Source organism: Mesoplodon densirostris, chromosome 7, assembly GCF_025265405.1.
Source record: "Mesoplodon densirostris isolate mMesDen1 chromosome 7, mMesDen1 primary haplotype, whole genome shotgun sequence".
Lineage (NCBI taxonomy): Eukaryota > Metazoa > Chordata > Mammalia > Artiodactyla > Ziphiidae > Mesoplodon > Mesoplodon densirostris.
This window is the reverse complement of record NC_082667.1, coordinates 96,304,806-96,321,553: the sequence shown is the minus strand read 5'-3', so window position 1 is coordinate 96,321,553 and position 16,748 is coordinate 96,304,806. Positions and strand designations below refer to the sequence as shown.

The 16,748-nt window shown below is 33.1% G+C and overlaps 1 protein-coding gene across 1 annotated transcript in view; it reads right to left on the bottom strand.

The window, feature by feature from the left end:
- The window catches only part of DYNC2H1 (dynein cytoplasmic 2 heavy chain 1), a 384,236-nt gene that overhangs the window by 358,114 nt on the left and 9,374 nt on the right, over nt 1-16,748 (bottom strand). The window contains exons 4-12 of the mRNA XM_060105577.1: nt 11,959-12,077; nt 10,833-10,977; nt 9,845-10,077; nt 7,372-7,506; nt 7,153-7,266; nt 6,924-7,035; nt 6,463-6,587; nt 5,269-5,444; nt 2,853-3,048 (exon numbers count right to left, since the gene is read on the bottom strand). Coding sequence (XP_059961560.1) covers nt 2,853-3,048; nt 5,269-5,444; nt 6,463-6,587; nt 6,924-7,035; nt 7,153-7,266; nt 7,372-7,506; nt 9,845-10,077; nt 10,833-10,977; nt 11,959-12,077 — 1,355 coding nt within the window. The remainder of the gene's footprint in view (nt 1-2,852; nt 3,049-5,268; nt 5,445-6,462; nt 6,588-6,923; nt 7,036-7,152; nt 7,267-7,371; nt 7,507-9,844; nt 10,078-10,832; nt 10,978-11,958; nt 12,078-16,748) is intronic.

The window sequence follows — 16,748 nt, the reverse complement described above, 5'->3', positions numbered from 1 at the left end:
TCTCCTGGCAAGACCAGTGCAACAGTATCAGAACTGGTCTGTTTCCAACTGTGGCCCTATGGTCTATTCAAAGCATTCAGAGTAGCCAGAATAGTCGTTTCTTAAACATAAATCATATCATACCTTTAGCCTATTCAAAACTTTCAAATGACTCCCCAAAATATTTGAGAATAAAATGTAAAATCCTAAAATTCTTACCTGAAACCTTCCAATGGTTTCCCAACACACTTAAGAATGAAATCCAAATCTAAAATCCTTACCTTGGCACATTATACATAAACTGGCTTTTAGCCCCACACAAACTCCTCCCTAATTGCACTGCAGTGAAATTGCCCTCCTTGCTGTTTACCTAAGTCTAGAGTCTTCCCTAAGAAACTCTGAAAGTCATTCATTCCCTCTGCCTGCAACAGTCTTCCTCCAGATATCTGCATGGTTCTTTCACTCATTTTATGCCATGTCTCTTCTGAAATATTACATTTTCATTAAGGCCTCCCCTGGCCATTCTGTATAAAATAGCAGTATTTATCACAGTCCTATTACTGTTTTATTTTTCTTCAAATCTGTGCTTATCACTACCTAACACTGTATTGTTCATGCATTTGCTATCTATGTCCCGTAATAGCGTCACTCAGTAAATGTTTGTTGAATTAAACAATGAATCAAAAAATAGAGATACCTACAAGGTACCATGGTGGACAAAAGAGGACACTGCTAACTCTGTCAGGGAAAAAGGACAGGTTCAGGGAAGAAGATCAAGTGGACACCGTGGAGTGAGTTTAATTAAGGACTTTAAGAAGACTGTCTTAATTTTTGTATCCCTAGCATGTCAAAAATTCTTGGCACAGAGCAGGTGCTTAAAAAAATGTTTCTTAACTAATTTTATAGCAAGTCACTTCTTTCCACTAGTATGCATAAAAATATACTTTATTTCGTGGGGAATAACCATTCTATTTGTTCTGTACCATAATAGTAGTCCCAGAAAAAGCCCAATCAGGAAAACTAGAAGCAAAATAATACATAAAATTATAGCAATCTGGCCATACTGTTTTCTATCCAACATCCTACTTCATAGCCCCCACTCTAGCTAAATGTGTGCTCATAAGTAAATGTATACACAATACATTCTCCCAGTTGCTCTTCCAGGGGTAAATACAAATACTATATGATCATTCAAGCAGCTTTTGAGCTTTTATTTTGTTAGACTAAATGCTTAGGATAGAGAAGTCAGCAAGCCTCTCTGCTTTGGAATATATAGTCCCTCTATCCAAAATGATCACTCACACTACCTTGTGCTCTTGAGAAAACATATGTATGCTCTTTCAAACTCACATTAAACATCATTCCTCTGTAAAGATTTATCTGATACTATCTCTATCCTACCCAGGAAAATAATTGAAAATTCCCACCTCTATGCTTTCACAGGACTTTCTGAACATCTATCTATAGTATTCATTAAACACTGTATCTACGTGTTCACTAACTGTCATCACTATATGAATTGTAATGGGATAAATATGGGCTTTGGAGTCAGGGAGACTTGGTATTAAATCCTAACTTCATAACTTACTAGTTGTGTAGTACTAGGAAAACTATGCTACAAATCTGATCCCCAATTAGATCAGTGAAAAATGGGGGTGGGGGTAATTGAAATAACATAAATACAGTATCTACCAGAAGCCTTGATATTTAATGAGAACTCAATGTTTAGTTTGCTTTCTCCCACTAGAACAGTGGTTCTCAACCATGGCTGATTTGCACCCAAGGGGACATTTGGCAATGTCTGGAGATATTTTTGATTGTCAGGACTAGGTAGGTGCTACTGGCCAGGGATGCTGCTAAACATCCTACAATGCACAGGACATCCCCCACAAAAAAGAAGTGGTCCAAAAGTACCAAGGCAGAGAAACCCTGTACCAGAGTGTGGCAGTAATATATTCATTTTTATATCCTCACTACACTGTGGCTGGCAGTACAAGTGCTCAAAGAATCTTTATTGGATGAAAGAATGAGAAACCAAATACTCACAAGATACTGTTCCTACCCTCTAAGATCTATTAATCAAATGAGAGAAAAAATATAAAACTCCAATACTACATAAAAGTATTCTAAGAGTGATTTGCACACTGCACACAAAATAAGGAACAATCAATTAAAAGAAGACGCAACAATTAAAGTGACTTTTGAGTTGGGAATTAAAGGATAACTTGGAGTTCTTCAATCAGAGGGAACAGGTATGAGTGCATAATGACAAGTTCAGAGAAGAGCCAAGTTTCATATTACTAAAGCACAGGGTGCGCATGAGAGGGAAGGGTATAGGGAGTGAAGGCCACATTCAGTAAGGTCAGCTAGGGTATGATTAAGAATGGTCTTGTATACATGCTAAGGAGAGAGACAATGAGGTAATAATAGTTGGTTTTAAACAGGTAAATAATTTGATGGCAGTGTGCTTCAGGTAGACCAAGGAAATGACCAAAAACAAAGACCAGTCCATCAGCTCAGTAATTTCTAAGAATCTGCCCCTAGAACGCAGACAGAGGACCCTTAATTAGAAAGCCCTTCAAGATCCACGCTAGTAACATAAAAGAAGAATAAAAGAGAAAATAATATTCTATTTTTCTAAATGCTTTTAGAATGAAAAGCAGTAACAGTAATACCTCAAATTAATAAAAGTCCCATATAGGGGATTACAAAGCAAATTTTGTAATGCAGTCATTTAGCAAACCGTAACTTCACAAGACTTAATTGTGCTATTCTATTAGCCTAAGAAAATCAAAAGCAGAAAGCAAAGCCCTTAAAATACTCTAACGTAATGAACTCAGAATAGCCATGTTTTCAAAAATATCATTTCCTACTTGTTTCAGAATAATTGCTTGCTTGCAGAATTTCTGTGCAATGTTTGCAACTTGCTGTATTTTGGCAGGAATAGCAAAGCCAAGTGCAGAAAGCTGACGAACTTCTCTCAGAAGAATCACCAGCCGATCTGAATAATGCACTTTTAATGATCCATCATTAGGATCCAACTCCATAATTTGACTATTAGCCTCAATACTACAATAAAAAATAAATAAGTTTTTAAATTTCATGTTCTCACTCTTTTGACTGATGAAAAACATAATTTTATACTTACAGAAAAGTTGTAAAAACTATTAACTCAAAGTAAAAATAAGATTTTAATTATAGTTTTCAAGTTATATTTTTTGACACAGTATTTCACAATTCAGATCTTGATAACAAACTACAATATCCAAAATATACCATTATATCAATATTTCAACCAAGTAGATTTTGAAGTCAGAAAAATCAATCTCTTAACCTTCAGCTAAGACTCAAAATAGACATCAAATCCATCATAAAGAGAAAAGGTTTTTATTCATTTTCTAAAAGGTATCTTAGATTATTAGTCAGCCTACTTGGTTCTTTAATACTCTTATTAAAGGATCAATAATAAATAACATCAAAATACTAGGAGTAGAGATATTCAAATGTTTCATTCTTCTACTCTTCGTTTCACTATGTAAAGACTGTTTTTTCTTTGTGTTTCTTCTAAAAGCCACAATAGCACATTTTACATTGGGGCACTCAAGTCTCCATGGACTGTGAAAATGCTGAGGGAAATTAAAAGCATTATGTTTTCATGACCCTTCTTTCAGGATCATGTTTATATAATGCTTTCTTTCAAATCACTTTCACAATTAGGAGAACTTGCAGGTCTTAGAAAGTAAGTTACTGAAAAGCAAAGAACAAATCTACTCAGCCTACTTAATAATGCATAAAACAAAGCATAATAAAAAGCAGATACTTTAAAATGTCTTAAAATAATAATTTAGCCCAAACTGTCCTATAAGAACATAAAGCCTATCAGAAAATTGTAACAGTGACACTTTTTGCCTTTATTTGAAACCAATATTCAAAATTAGTTTCTACATACCAGCATATCCTGATATATGTTCCAAAACACTCTTGATTCTATGCGACAATGATGGGTTTTACCCAAAAAAAAGCGAGTCAGAAGTTTCAACACCAAATGAGAAAAAAATAGGTTGAATAAAGTTAAACAGCTTTTTTTACTGCAGATCTCAGTCCTTTTAGTACTCTGTCTTACACAGTGGATCTCCACCAGAGCCTAGTGATAAATGTGCAAATTCTCCAAAATTAATTGACTAAAGAACTCTTTACTTTTTGGGGGGGGGGGTGGGGGGGATCATCTTTAATATTTTAGGTTCAGGGTAGAAAGGGAAAGAGTTAAATGACATAAAGTTATAATCATTATGCCTTATCACCTTTGGTTCTTTCATACTTCTTCCAAAACCAAAATGCAAGATAAAAGAAAAAAATTATTCATTCAGTTTAGGAAGCTACCACTTTTGGCCTAATTATTCACTGCAGCAGTACAGAGAAAACAAACAGAATTTCATATTATGGTCAAAGTTAACTTTTAAAAAGTAACAAGTTTCTAAACACTAAAACATGGCAAGTTTCTAAAACTACAGACAATAATATAATGGGGAAAGTTGACCTGAACAAATAAACAATGGTTTTTCTAGGCCATCCATTTTAAATACCCATTGGAATAATTAGGTTAACCTATTAAATTACATTCAGTATAGCTTAATAAATATTTACCAAATCTTTATTATGTTGGACAACATGAAGAAATATTCTTCATTTCAAGGAGCTTAAAAATAATGAAATTTTAGTTTACAATATGTATGGGGGTATATAATATTAACGTAAAAAGCTAGGAAAACATATGTATACCAGTAACAAAAAACCATGGGAGCATGAAAGCCTAATTCCAAAATAAGAATCTGCAGTTCTGAGGAATAGATATGAGAAGCAAAAGGAAGGCAGTCAACGTTTCCAACCTTAATGACTTAAAAGTTGATCATCAAAACCTAAACAAACGGGCTTCCCTGGTGGCGCAGTGGTTGAGAGTCCGCCTGCCGATGCGGGGGACGCGCGGGTTTGTGCCTCGGTCCGGGAAGATCCCACATGCCGCGGAGCAGCTGGGCCCGTGAGCCGTGGCCGCTGAGCCTGGGCGTCCGGAGCCTGTGCTCCACAACGGGAGAGGCCACAACAGTGAGAAGCCCGCATACCGCAAAAAAAAAAAAAAAAACCTAAACAAACAAAAAAAATTCTAAAAGCAGCAGCAAGTTTGGAGAAAGGAGAGACGAGTAGAGATGATTAATTACATCTTGTCATTTGGATTAATAACACAAGAAAAAAGATTCTTGTGTAGATTTCACTGTTTAGTATACTTATACTTACCACAAACCGGATTTGGAATCAGACAAGCCAGATTGAATATCCCTGGACCAATCATCAAATTGTTCTTGTTCATATAGTTTAAACTGGTCTAAGAGATCTTCAGCACTTCGATGGAAAGATCGAAATCCGGACAAGTCAGATAAAAGAGCCTCTGCAATCTTGATAGTATCATCTGCCTTAAAAAGCCAAATTACAAGAAGATTTATTATTTAAATTCTAACAAAATTAGCATAAAATCAGCTCTCTTCTCTGTTCTGTGATTCAGAAATTATTTTCCCATTCATCTGTAGACAGTAAAGTAGAAGATTTGCCAATGAATTTAAGAATATCAACCCCTACTTTGCTTCTGAATTATACAACCTCAGAATAGCAAAACACAGAAGATAACAGATACAAGCATAATTTGAAGGGTACAATAAGGGAAATTCAGGTGAAACTCCAAGAATTCAGCAATACTCCTAAATATGTTATGCAATAATTTGAGCCCATTATTAAATGCTGTGGTTAACAGCTCAAACAATAATTAGGCCAATTTGGATGCCAATTAAAGAAGAGAAATAACTTTCCTCCACAAGTATACAAAGAAGACTGTCACAAGTTGGAAAGCTGACTAACAAAGTTAGGCAGAATATTACAGAAAAAACATCAAAATATAAACTTGAATAAACAGAACTCTCAAATATGCTAGCCTTTATAACACTCTATATTTGCTTGCTCTTAATCATACATTAAAACCAATTAATATTTATTACATGAGTCAAATGCAAGATATTGTACCACATACTAACTAGTAAGCACATAAGATTCTTAGATCAACTTTGATAATATTAAAATAATAGTCCTTTAATTCTATAAATTGCTGCCACAACCTTAGGCAACACCATAATTACCTTTCACCTTTCCTTTAACTTCCTTTCAACGTAGAATGATTTATTTACATAAACACACTTGCAGATAGACTTTGTATGTACCAAAATTCTACAAAGATACACTTCAAATAATTAAAAAATCCTTTGAAAATTATATATTTTTCACTTTTTCAGAGTTCTACATTTCCACATGAAAATTAGATGAAAATGCCAAGGAAAACAGAGAATGTTTTCTTAATGTTTTCACTACAGTTCTAGAGTGCCTTCTACATTAATTTAGCACATTTTACAATTAGTATTCTTCAACATTTATTAAAACTAATACCTTCAGTTCCAACTGACGAACCCAAACTATATTATTGACAGCTTCTGAAAGGTTTTTGCCAGAAAGTGGTCCAGATGCATCACCAGGAATTCCACGGCATCGGTTTTCAAAATCTAATTGAAAGTCTATAAAATTTAAATCAAATAAATGATTACACACATTCAGCAAAGATTTCCTAAATACCTTCCATGTACCAAACACTATGTCAAATATTGTGAATAGAAAAATAGTAACAGTTGGTCCTTTACCCTCAGGGACCTCATCACACATCAAGTGAGAGAAAGAAAATAACCAGTTAATTCAAGAAATCTGTCATTTATTACAGAAATAGTAAATTAACCTTCAACATACAGATGTCATAAAATATAATATCTTAATCCTAAGTGGTATACAACAAAGGAAAAAGCAATCTACAAAAATATTTTTTCAAGCAAACACTATAATCTCCGATAAACTTTTACCTTTAACTGAGTCCATAAGTCTTGCCAATAAAGTTTCTCTTTCTAGCATCAATTCTTTGCTTATGGTTGGACGCTTCACCAACTCTTTATATTTCAGAAATGCTTGAAGAAGCTAATATGAAACAAATATGTATATGTTCATCCCAAGTGAATCAACTAGGTAAAAACATGAGTATCTTCTCAAATACCTTAAGGGAAATATTAAAAGTTAAATATTTCAATATTTTACCTGCTGTGGACTATCCTGAATTTCTGAAATATAATTTTTTAATTTTCCTGCTATTTTTTGTTCCACAGGTGCAATAATTTTTTCATACTGAGACACTGCAGCTTTCCATAAAGGCTAAACAAATTAACAATATTGTTAGACTTTAGTATTTTTAAAATCGACCTTTAAAAAGAACAACACAAACAGGGAATTACATAGACAAACACATATGCATTCAACCTCAGTATATGGATTATATTGCACAGGATTCAGGCCAGTAAAAGGTTCAAATACTCGAGCCAAGCATATGATTTTCTCATCACTGACAGGTGAAAAATAGAGAAGTTTCTCATGAATTGTTCTAAGAGCCAAGACCTAAAACACAAAATATTAAAACAACAAATTTATTTAAATCAATACATCAGCACAAATAGTCTAAAATCTAAAGATATTGGGCAAGAATTTCTTTAACCTAGATTCTCTGAAATGAACAATAAACCTGAACTGTAATCTTGGTAATTACTACTCATCAATAATCAAAGTGATACTCAAAGACATACTGTATCATCACACTACTATCAATCAGTGTGCTCAAATCTAGTTAACATATATAAAATCTAAATATTTTTAAACCATGTTTAAAGCTCATTTAGGTAAAGTTTTAGAGTCTCTCCTCCTTACTGTAGTAAAAGCTTCTGATTTCCATTATTCTGCCTTAAATTGCACTTCTAAAAATGAAACAACATGTTAACAATTCCATTATGTATGATCTAAGAACAGCTGGAAAACAATTTATTTCATTTTGTATTTAAAATTTCTACCAACCATCAAAAGGTAATCAAAAATGCTAAGTAAAAATGCTATAATCTTCCATTTGAGTTGAAAATATCAGAACAAACTCATGATTTATTTTTCTCTTGATAAAAACAAAAGTACCAATTTAACAATGCTGTCTACTGAGACAGCCTAAAAGCATCGATAATAACATTTAACGCTTCCTCAACCAGATTGTTGTTGCTAAATACCATTTTCCACTAATAAGAACAAGGATCTTTGGAGAAATGACTAATTCCAGGTATGAAACAGAAAATGTAGATGGGCCAGTACATTTTGAGGGGCCAGAATGTAAGGAAGTTATCAAAGAAATACTGGATTCATGTCAAAAATTACACAGAGCCAATGTAAAGGGGTACTCACTGTCCAAAGATGGGACAATTTGAATATAGTAATAATAACTATGATAAAAACTACAATGGGTTGAAACTCATAAAATATAAAAAATCATAGGTTCATAATGATACTATTAAAAAAGCATTTCATTGATTGCCTATGGAACTTACTAACTTATTGTTCATTGTACTAAAAATGATAAATAAAAACTAGTTGTCTATACTACCATTCCTATACAAACTATATTTCAGGGTCACTAAAAAACTGATGAAGACAAGTTCTTCCAACATCACTAATAAATGCAGAAAGAACAACAGAATTAGAAAATCATCATTTTCCAACTCCTCATGATAAATCATTCAGAAAAAGCTGATGAAGAGCATTACAACAGATGGATCAGGCTAATCATACATGAACCCACAGATCAAACTTAACTCATGAAAGTGGGAAAACCAGACATTACCTGCCTCCTCTAATGTATAAGAACTATATAGTACTGCCTATGAAGCAACCTGGTTCAAGTAAACCAACATTTAGTAACTAAAACAAATTCTGAGACAATCAGGAAACTTGAATATTGATTAGATACATAATGATATTAAGAAATTATTGTCATTTTGTTGGGGGTGATATTGGTATTATGATTATGTTTTAAGGGTAAAAGTATAAGATTTCTTGGATTGGCTTTAAAAATACTCCAGCAAAAAAAAAAAAAAACGCAAAGCAGAGACAAAAATGGAACAGGAACTGAATATTGTCAGTGGCTGCTGAAACTGGGTGATGGATACACTGACATCCACTGTACTATGTTACTTTTGTGTATGTTTGAAATTTCTCATAATGAAAAGGTTTAAAAACACAACAACAAGAATTCCCTTTTGGTCCAGTGGTTAGGACTCAGAGCTTTCACTGCCTGGGCCTAGGTTCAGTCCCTAGTCTGGGAACTAAGATACCCCAAACTGCACAGCATGGTCAAAAAAAAAAAAAAAAAAAAATTACAAAGAATCCCCAAGAACAATGGTTCCCTTAAGCCCAAAGGAAAAAAGTCACTTTGCAATCTTCACATATTCTCATTTTGCCTGTCCCTTCAAGCTAAACATCTAAGTTCTATACTGAAACTCATAACTTGTATAAATTAAGCAGCTGTTTCAAATATTTCCACTGAGTACTCCCTGAAAAGCTGTCTCCGCTTGTAAAAATCTCAATAGCCAAGAGAAAGTCTGAGAGCTTCCATACCTAGACAAGTGGGTTGACTGTCTTTTTATAACAAAGAACAAAATAAAAGTTCACAACTTACAAACTGAATAGCCACAAACCAAAAAAAAGAAAGGAAGTGGAAAACAGCACTTAGTACCCACTAGGCACCTGGTACTGTACCACACAACTTCATAAGTCATCTCATATGAACTTTACCTCTCATTCTCTCCCAAAAGTTTAAACAAGTTCTATCAGATGTGTAGTTCTTATTAATTATAAAACACATTCTCAAACAAGTGAGGACCTACTTCACACTTAAAACAAAGATCCAAATAATCAAATATACCTCTTCAAGGCGTTTGCCAAGTTTGTCAAGTGTTTCAGGAAAATATTTTTCATTTTTCCACGGATGAGGTACATAGCGCTGCCACACCTGACCTGTTAGATGACTACAGGCAATAACCCACTGTTCACAAATTGAAATCCCGGCTTTCATATTTTCCTTCACAAGATAATAAGGATCTTCCCATAGGTTCAAAGTTCCCAACTTTTTCTGAACAAATCTTCCAAAGGAGCCACCTAATAACATGTAAAACAAACTTTGTAATGAACATATCTTTTTATCAAATAATTATGAAACATATGCTTTTTACAAAATTAAAATAATACACAAATTAGCAAACCAAGGATCTATGAAATACCACATCTACACCTTTAGATGGGCACTGTTAATAACAAATATTTTTTAAAAACACACATGCACACACATATTTGTATTTCTGCATCTTTCAATATATCACACATATCTTTGAAGTATAGAAATATATACACATTTTTTAAAGGCTGCAGAGCCCATGGTATGGACATAGCATTACATAACCAATTCTCAATTGCTACTTGTTTCTACTCTCATTTTACAAACAATCCTGTAATAAATATCCTTTTACATACACATTTATGTACTTGTCTAACATTTTCTTAGGATAACAATGAGAAAGGTATATTCTGGGTCAAAAAGTATACGTATTTTTAATGTCAACAGATAACCCAATGTATATTAAACTTTCCAGTTCATTACAAAATAAAGTCTAAATTAATACATAGATAGGGATGAACAATCTATGTTAATTTAGTTACATTATATTCAAAAGAATCTGACACTATGATTTAAATTAACCAACTATGTACAAATATCTACTTAAATAATCCTATATGATTTGCTCTAAGAGTTATGTTAAGCAACAATTACTGTATTAAGGAGGATTTTAGGAAAAAACAGAAAACAAAATCAGTCAGGCTTCCAAAATTGCAAAAGTTTACTTCTTTACTAGTACCTATAATATCTAAGAGATGTAACATTCGTGACTCAGGATAATGATCATGTTCTGTCTGTTTCCACACGTCATCTACAACATCCCGAGTTGTCTCCACCAAGTCAACCACTTCCAGTAAGGACAGACCATCCAAGTTATAAAACTCCTAAAACCAAAATGCATTCATTTTTAAACATAACCATATTTGAATATAGTCAAAATGTTCTCAGACTTTTTGAAATGCTACATCTCTAATATCTGCCATATTATTTTCTCCTCTTCTTCTATCAGATGATATATTACTTCTTTAAGCAAATACCCTATAAGTTCCTTCACAAACATAAATTTCATGAAAGCCAGAAGGAAAAATAAGAATTGCATAAACTCTATAAATTTATTTTTACCCTTGGCCTAATTTCCTTTAAATTTGGGACATTTCTTTTAGTTACCTAATAGAAGTGGCCTTAACACCATATGTACACTACCCATTTCACCTCATATATCTTTACTGATTCATTTCCTGGGTTGCATAATGTTACCAATAATACAAACATAGTACATGGTATATCACTGCTAGGAAAAAAGTTTTAAACCATTTCCAACACTTCATTCAAATGATATTAATGAAATAATATTGGGAATGAATAAAAAATTACTAGATATTTATTTTGAAAAGAATAGATTTTGTAAAAAACACTCAAAATGGTCACTTATTTAACCTCTCCATAGATACACCAAGGAATAATCAATCTAATAACTATCAAACTAAGACTTTCTATATTTCAGATTCCTCCAAAATGCTAATTTGAATAAAGTAAACAATTTTTCCAAAGAACATATTACCTCCACAGGATAAACCTCTGTTAGTATTAGGTTTCTGTTTTTTTCCTATCTACCTGCAGGAAAGTAATTATGTTTTTGAGAAAAATATTTTCTAGAGATTAGAATTTAATTTTTTTAAAAGCTTGGACTTCTAAGTTGCACTCAGTTTAAATACATATCTTAAGTAAGTCCTGCTACATCTAAAGAATATATTTTGTCCAGAACCATCAAGTAATGATTTTAAAACAGAGATAAATCTAGTAAAAATTGAATGCTAAGGTACTTCTATCAAAACCTGATATATAACTATGTATGAATCACGTACTTTTGCAATTGTTTCAAATAATTCTTTAAAATAACTGGCTCTTTCTTTACCAATCTGTTTACTTCCACGATGAGCTTGTTCTATCCAAAACTGGAACTCATCACTTGGTGTAAGAATACCTGAAAAGCGAGAAGGAAATATGAGAAATATCAACTGTTATCATGTTGATCATTTTGAAATGTAAAGAAATACTGAAACACTATATTATGCACCAGGAACTAACATAGTTTTGTAAGTCAATTACACTTCAAAATCTCACAAACAAATAAACTCATACAAAAAGAGATCAGATTGCTGGTTAACAGAGGTGGGGGTGGGAAGAGGGGGAATTGGATGAAGGTGCTCAAAAGGAACAAACTACTAGTTATAAGATAAATGACTACTAAAGATATAGTGTACAACATGATAAATATAATTAATACTGCTTTATGTTATATATGAAAGTTCTTAAGAGAATAAATACTGAGATTTCTCCTAAGAAAAATTTTTGTTTCTATTTCTTTAATTTTGTATCTATATGACATAATAGATGTTCACTAAACTTACTGTGAATATCATTTCATGATGTATATAAGTCAAATCATTATACTGTACACTTTAAACTTAGTGCTGTATGTCAATTATCTCAATAAAACTAGAAGAAAGAAAGGAAGGAAGGAAGGAAGGGAGGAAGGAAGGAAAATAAAAGAATAGAATCATTTGAAAATGAAAAGCCAGCAAGTCACTGGTTTCATCTGCTGATTTTGCACATTTCTGTATTTTTAAGGATGCACAGAAAATATTTTTTACAATTTCTATGAACAAAAACAAACTACAAAAACAACCCCAAAACAATTAACAAAATGGCAATCAGTACACACTTATCAATAATTACTTTAAGTTGGCTGAATGGATACAAAAACAAAACCCATATATATGCTGCCTGCTAGAGACCTGCCTCAGATCTAAAGCCACACTCAGACTGAAAGGGGATGGGAAAACGTATTCCATGCAAATGGAAATCAAAAAGCAACACTTATGTCAAATAAAAAAAGACTTTAAAGACTATCACACATGATTTTGTGGTACAAACTTTCTGTATGGCTTTTCTTATAGTCCAATTAATTACTAAAAAGCGTCCCTACAAGGATAAACAAAAACACTGCAAAAGGAATACTTGATGTCTTTTAACTTTTTATTTTTAAAAAATATTAAAACACTGATTTTAACTCTTATTTATGTGATTATGAGATTAGATCACTCCCTAACACCATACACAAAAATAAGCTCAAAATGGGTTAAAGACCTAAATGTAAGGCCAGACACTATCAAACTCTTAGAGGAAAACATAGGCAGAACACTCTATGACATAAATCACAGCAAGATCCTTTTGGACCCACCTCCTAGAGAAATGGAAATAAAGACAAAAATAAACACATGGGACCTAATGAAACTTCAAAGCTTTTGCACAGCAAAGGAAACCATAAACAAGACCATAAGACAACCCTCAGAATGGGAGAAAATATTTGTAAATGAAGCAACTGACAAAGGATTAATCTCCAAAATTTATAAGCAGCTCATGCAGCTCAATAACAAAAAAACAAACAACCCAATCCAAAAATGGGCAGAAGACCTAAATAGACATTTCTCCACAGAAGATATACAGACTGCCAACAAACACATGAAAGGATGCTCAACATCTTTGCTCATTAGAGAAATGTAAATCAAAACTACAATGAGATATCATCTCACACCAGTCAGAATGGCTATCATCAAAAAATCTAGAAACAATAAATGCTGGAGAGGGTGTGGAAAAAAAGGAACACTCTTGCACTGCCGGTGGGAATGTGAATTGGTACAGCCACTATGGAGAACGGTATGGAGGTTCCTTAAAAAACTACAAATAGAGCTACCATATGACCCAGCAATTCCACTACTGGGCATATACCCTGAGAAAACCATAAATCAAAAAGAGACATGGACCAAAATGTTCATAGCAGCCCTATTTACAATAGCCCGGAGATGGAAACAACCTAAGTGTCCATCATCGGATGAATGGGTAAAGAAGGTGTGGCACATATATACAATGGAATATTACTCAGCCATAAAAAGAAATGAAATTGAGCTATTTGTAATGAGGTGGATGGACCTAGAGTCTGTCATACAGAGTGAAGTAAGTCAGAAAGAGAAAGACAAATACTGTATGCTGACATATATATGGAATTTAAGAAAAAAAAATGTCATGAAGAACATAGGGGTAAGACAGGAATAAAGACACAGACCTACTAGAGAATGGACTTGAGGATATGGGGAGGGGGAAGGGTAAGCTGTGACAAAGTGAAAGAGTGGCATGGACATATATACACTACCAAACGTAAGGTAGATAGCTAGTGGGAAGCAGCCGCATAGCACAGGGAGATCAGCTCAGTGCTTTGTGACCGCCTGGAGGGGTGGGATAGGGAGAGTGGGAGGGAGACGCAAAAGGGAGGGGATACGGGAACATATGTATATGTATAACTGATTAAATTTGTTATAAAGCAAAAAATAAAAATAAATAAATAAATAAATAAATTTAAAAAGAATATTAAAACACTGATTTTAACTCTTATTTATGTGGAAAATTATCTCTATAAGAAAATCTGAGTTGGCGTAAAGAAAATTTGCCTAATTACAGTCAAAAAAAAAAAAAGACTTTCACAAATGATAAAGAAGGACATTACATACTGATCAAGGGATCAATCTAAGAAAATATAACACGATGTAAGTATATATCCACCCAACATAAGAGCACCTAATACATAAAGCAAATATTAATAGACATAAAGGGAGAAACTGACAGTAATAAATTCATAGTAGGGAACTTTAACATCCCACTTACATCAATGGACAGATCATCCAGACAGAAAATCAATAAGGAAACAATGGCCTTAAACAACACATTAGACGAAATAAACTTAATATATAGAGAAAGAACATTCCATCCACAAGCAGCAGAATATACATTTATTTCAAATGCACATGGTACATTTTCCAGGACAGATCACATGCTAGGCCACAAAAATAAGATGCAGCAAATTTAAAGAAAACTGAAATCATATCAAGCATCTTTTCTGACCACAATGCTCTGAGACTGGAAATCAACTAGAAGGAAAAAACTGCAAAAAACCACAAATATGTAGAGACTAAATAACATGCTACAAACAATCAATGGATCACAGAGGAAAAATCAAAAAATACCTGAAGAAAAATGAAAATAAAAACACAACAATCTAAAATCTACGTGATGCAGCAAAAGCAGTTCTAAGAGGCACGTTTATAGCAATACAAGCCTACTTCATGAAATAAGAAAAATCTCAAATAAACAACTTAAACTTACACCTAAAGGAACTAGAAAAAAGAAGAACAAGCAAAACCAAAAGTTAGAAGAAAGAAAAAAATCATAAAGATCAGAGCAGAAATAAATGAAACAGAGACTAAAGAAAAAAAATAGAAAAGATCAATGAAACTAAGAGCTGGTTCTTTGAAAAAGTAAACGTCACTGACAAACTTTGCCACACTCTTCAAGAAAAAAACAGAGAGGGCCCAAATCAATAAAATCATAAATGGAAAAAGAAGTTACAGCTGACACCACAGACATAGAAAGGATCATAAGATATTATTAAGAACAATTATACACCGATAAAATGAACAACCTAGAAGGACAAACCCCTAGAAATGTACAGTTTCCCAAGACTGAACAAGGAATAAATAGAAAATATGAGTAGACCAATTACCAGTAATGAAATTGAATCATTTCATTACTGGTAATTGTAAAAAAGTAACTCCAAAAAACAAAAGTCCAGAACTAGATGGCTTCACATCACATGGTTTGGTGAATCCTACCAAATATGTAGAGAAGGGTTAACACCTATCATACTCAAATTATTCCCAAAAACTGCAGAAGAAGATATGCTTCCATACTCATTTTCCAAAGGCAGCGTCTCCCTGAAATCAGAACCAGCAAAAGATATCACAAAAAAAAAAAAGAAAAAGAAAATTACAGGCCAATATCACTGATGAATACAGATGTAAAATTCCTCAACAAAATATTAGCAAACCAAATTCAACGATACATTAAAAGGTTCATATACCACAATCAAGTGGGTTTTATCCCAGGGATGCAAGGATGATTCAAATCCAAAAATCAATCAATGTGATATACCACATTAACAAATTGAAGAATAAAAATCATATGACCATCTCAATAGATACAGAAAAAATTTGACAAAAGTCAGCATCCATTTATGATTAAAAACTCTCAACAACAAAGTGGATATAGAGGGAACATACCTCAACATAATAACATATATGATAAGCCCACAGCTAACATCATACTCAACAGTGAAAAGCTGAAAGCAGCTTCTCTAACATCAGGAACAAGACAAGGATGGCCACTCTCACCACTTTTATTCAACATAGTATTAGAGGTCCTAGCCACAGCAATCAGACAAGAAAAAAAATAAAAGGAATCCAAATTGGAAAGGAAGAAGCAAAACTGTCACTGTTTGCAGGTGACATGATACTATACATAGAAAATCCTCAAGATGCCACAAAAATACTACTAGAGCTCATCAATGAATTTGGTAAAATTTCAGCATACAAAATTAATACACAGAAATCTGTTGTATTTCTATACACTAACAACAAACTATCAGAAAGAGAAATTAAAAAAACAATCCCATTTATAATCACATCAAAAAGAATAAAATACCTAGGAATAAAACTACCTGATGAGGTAAAAACCCTGTATGCAGAAAAGTTTAAGACATTGA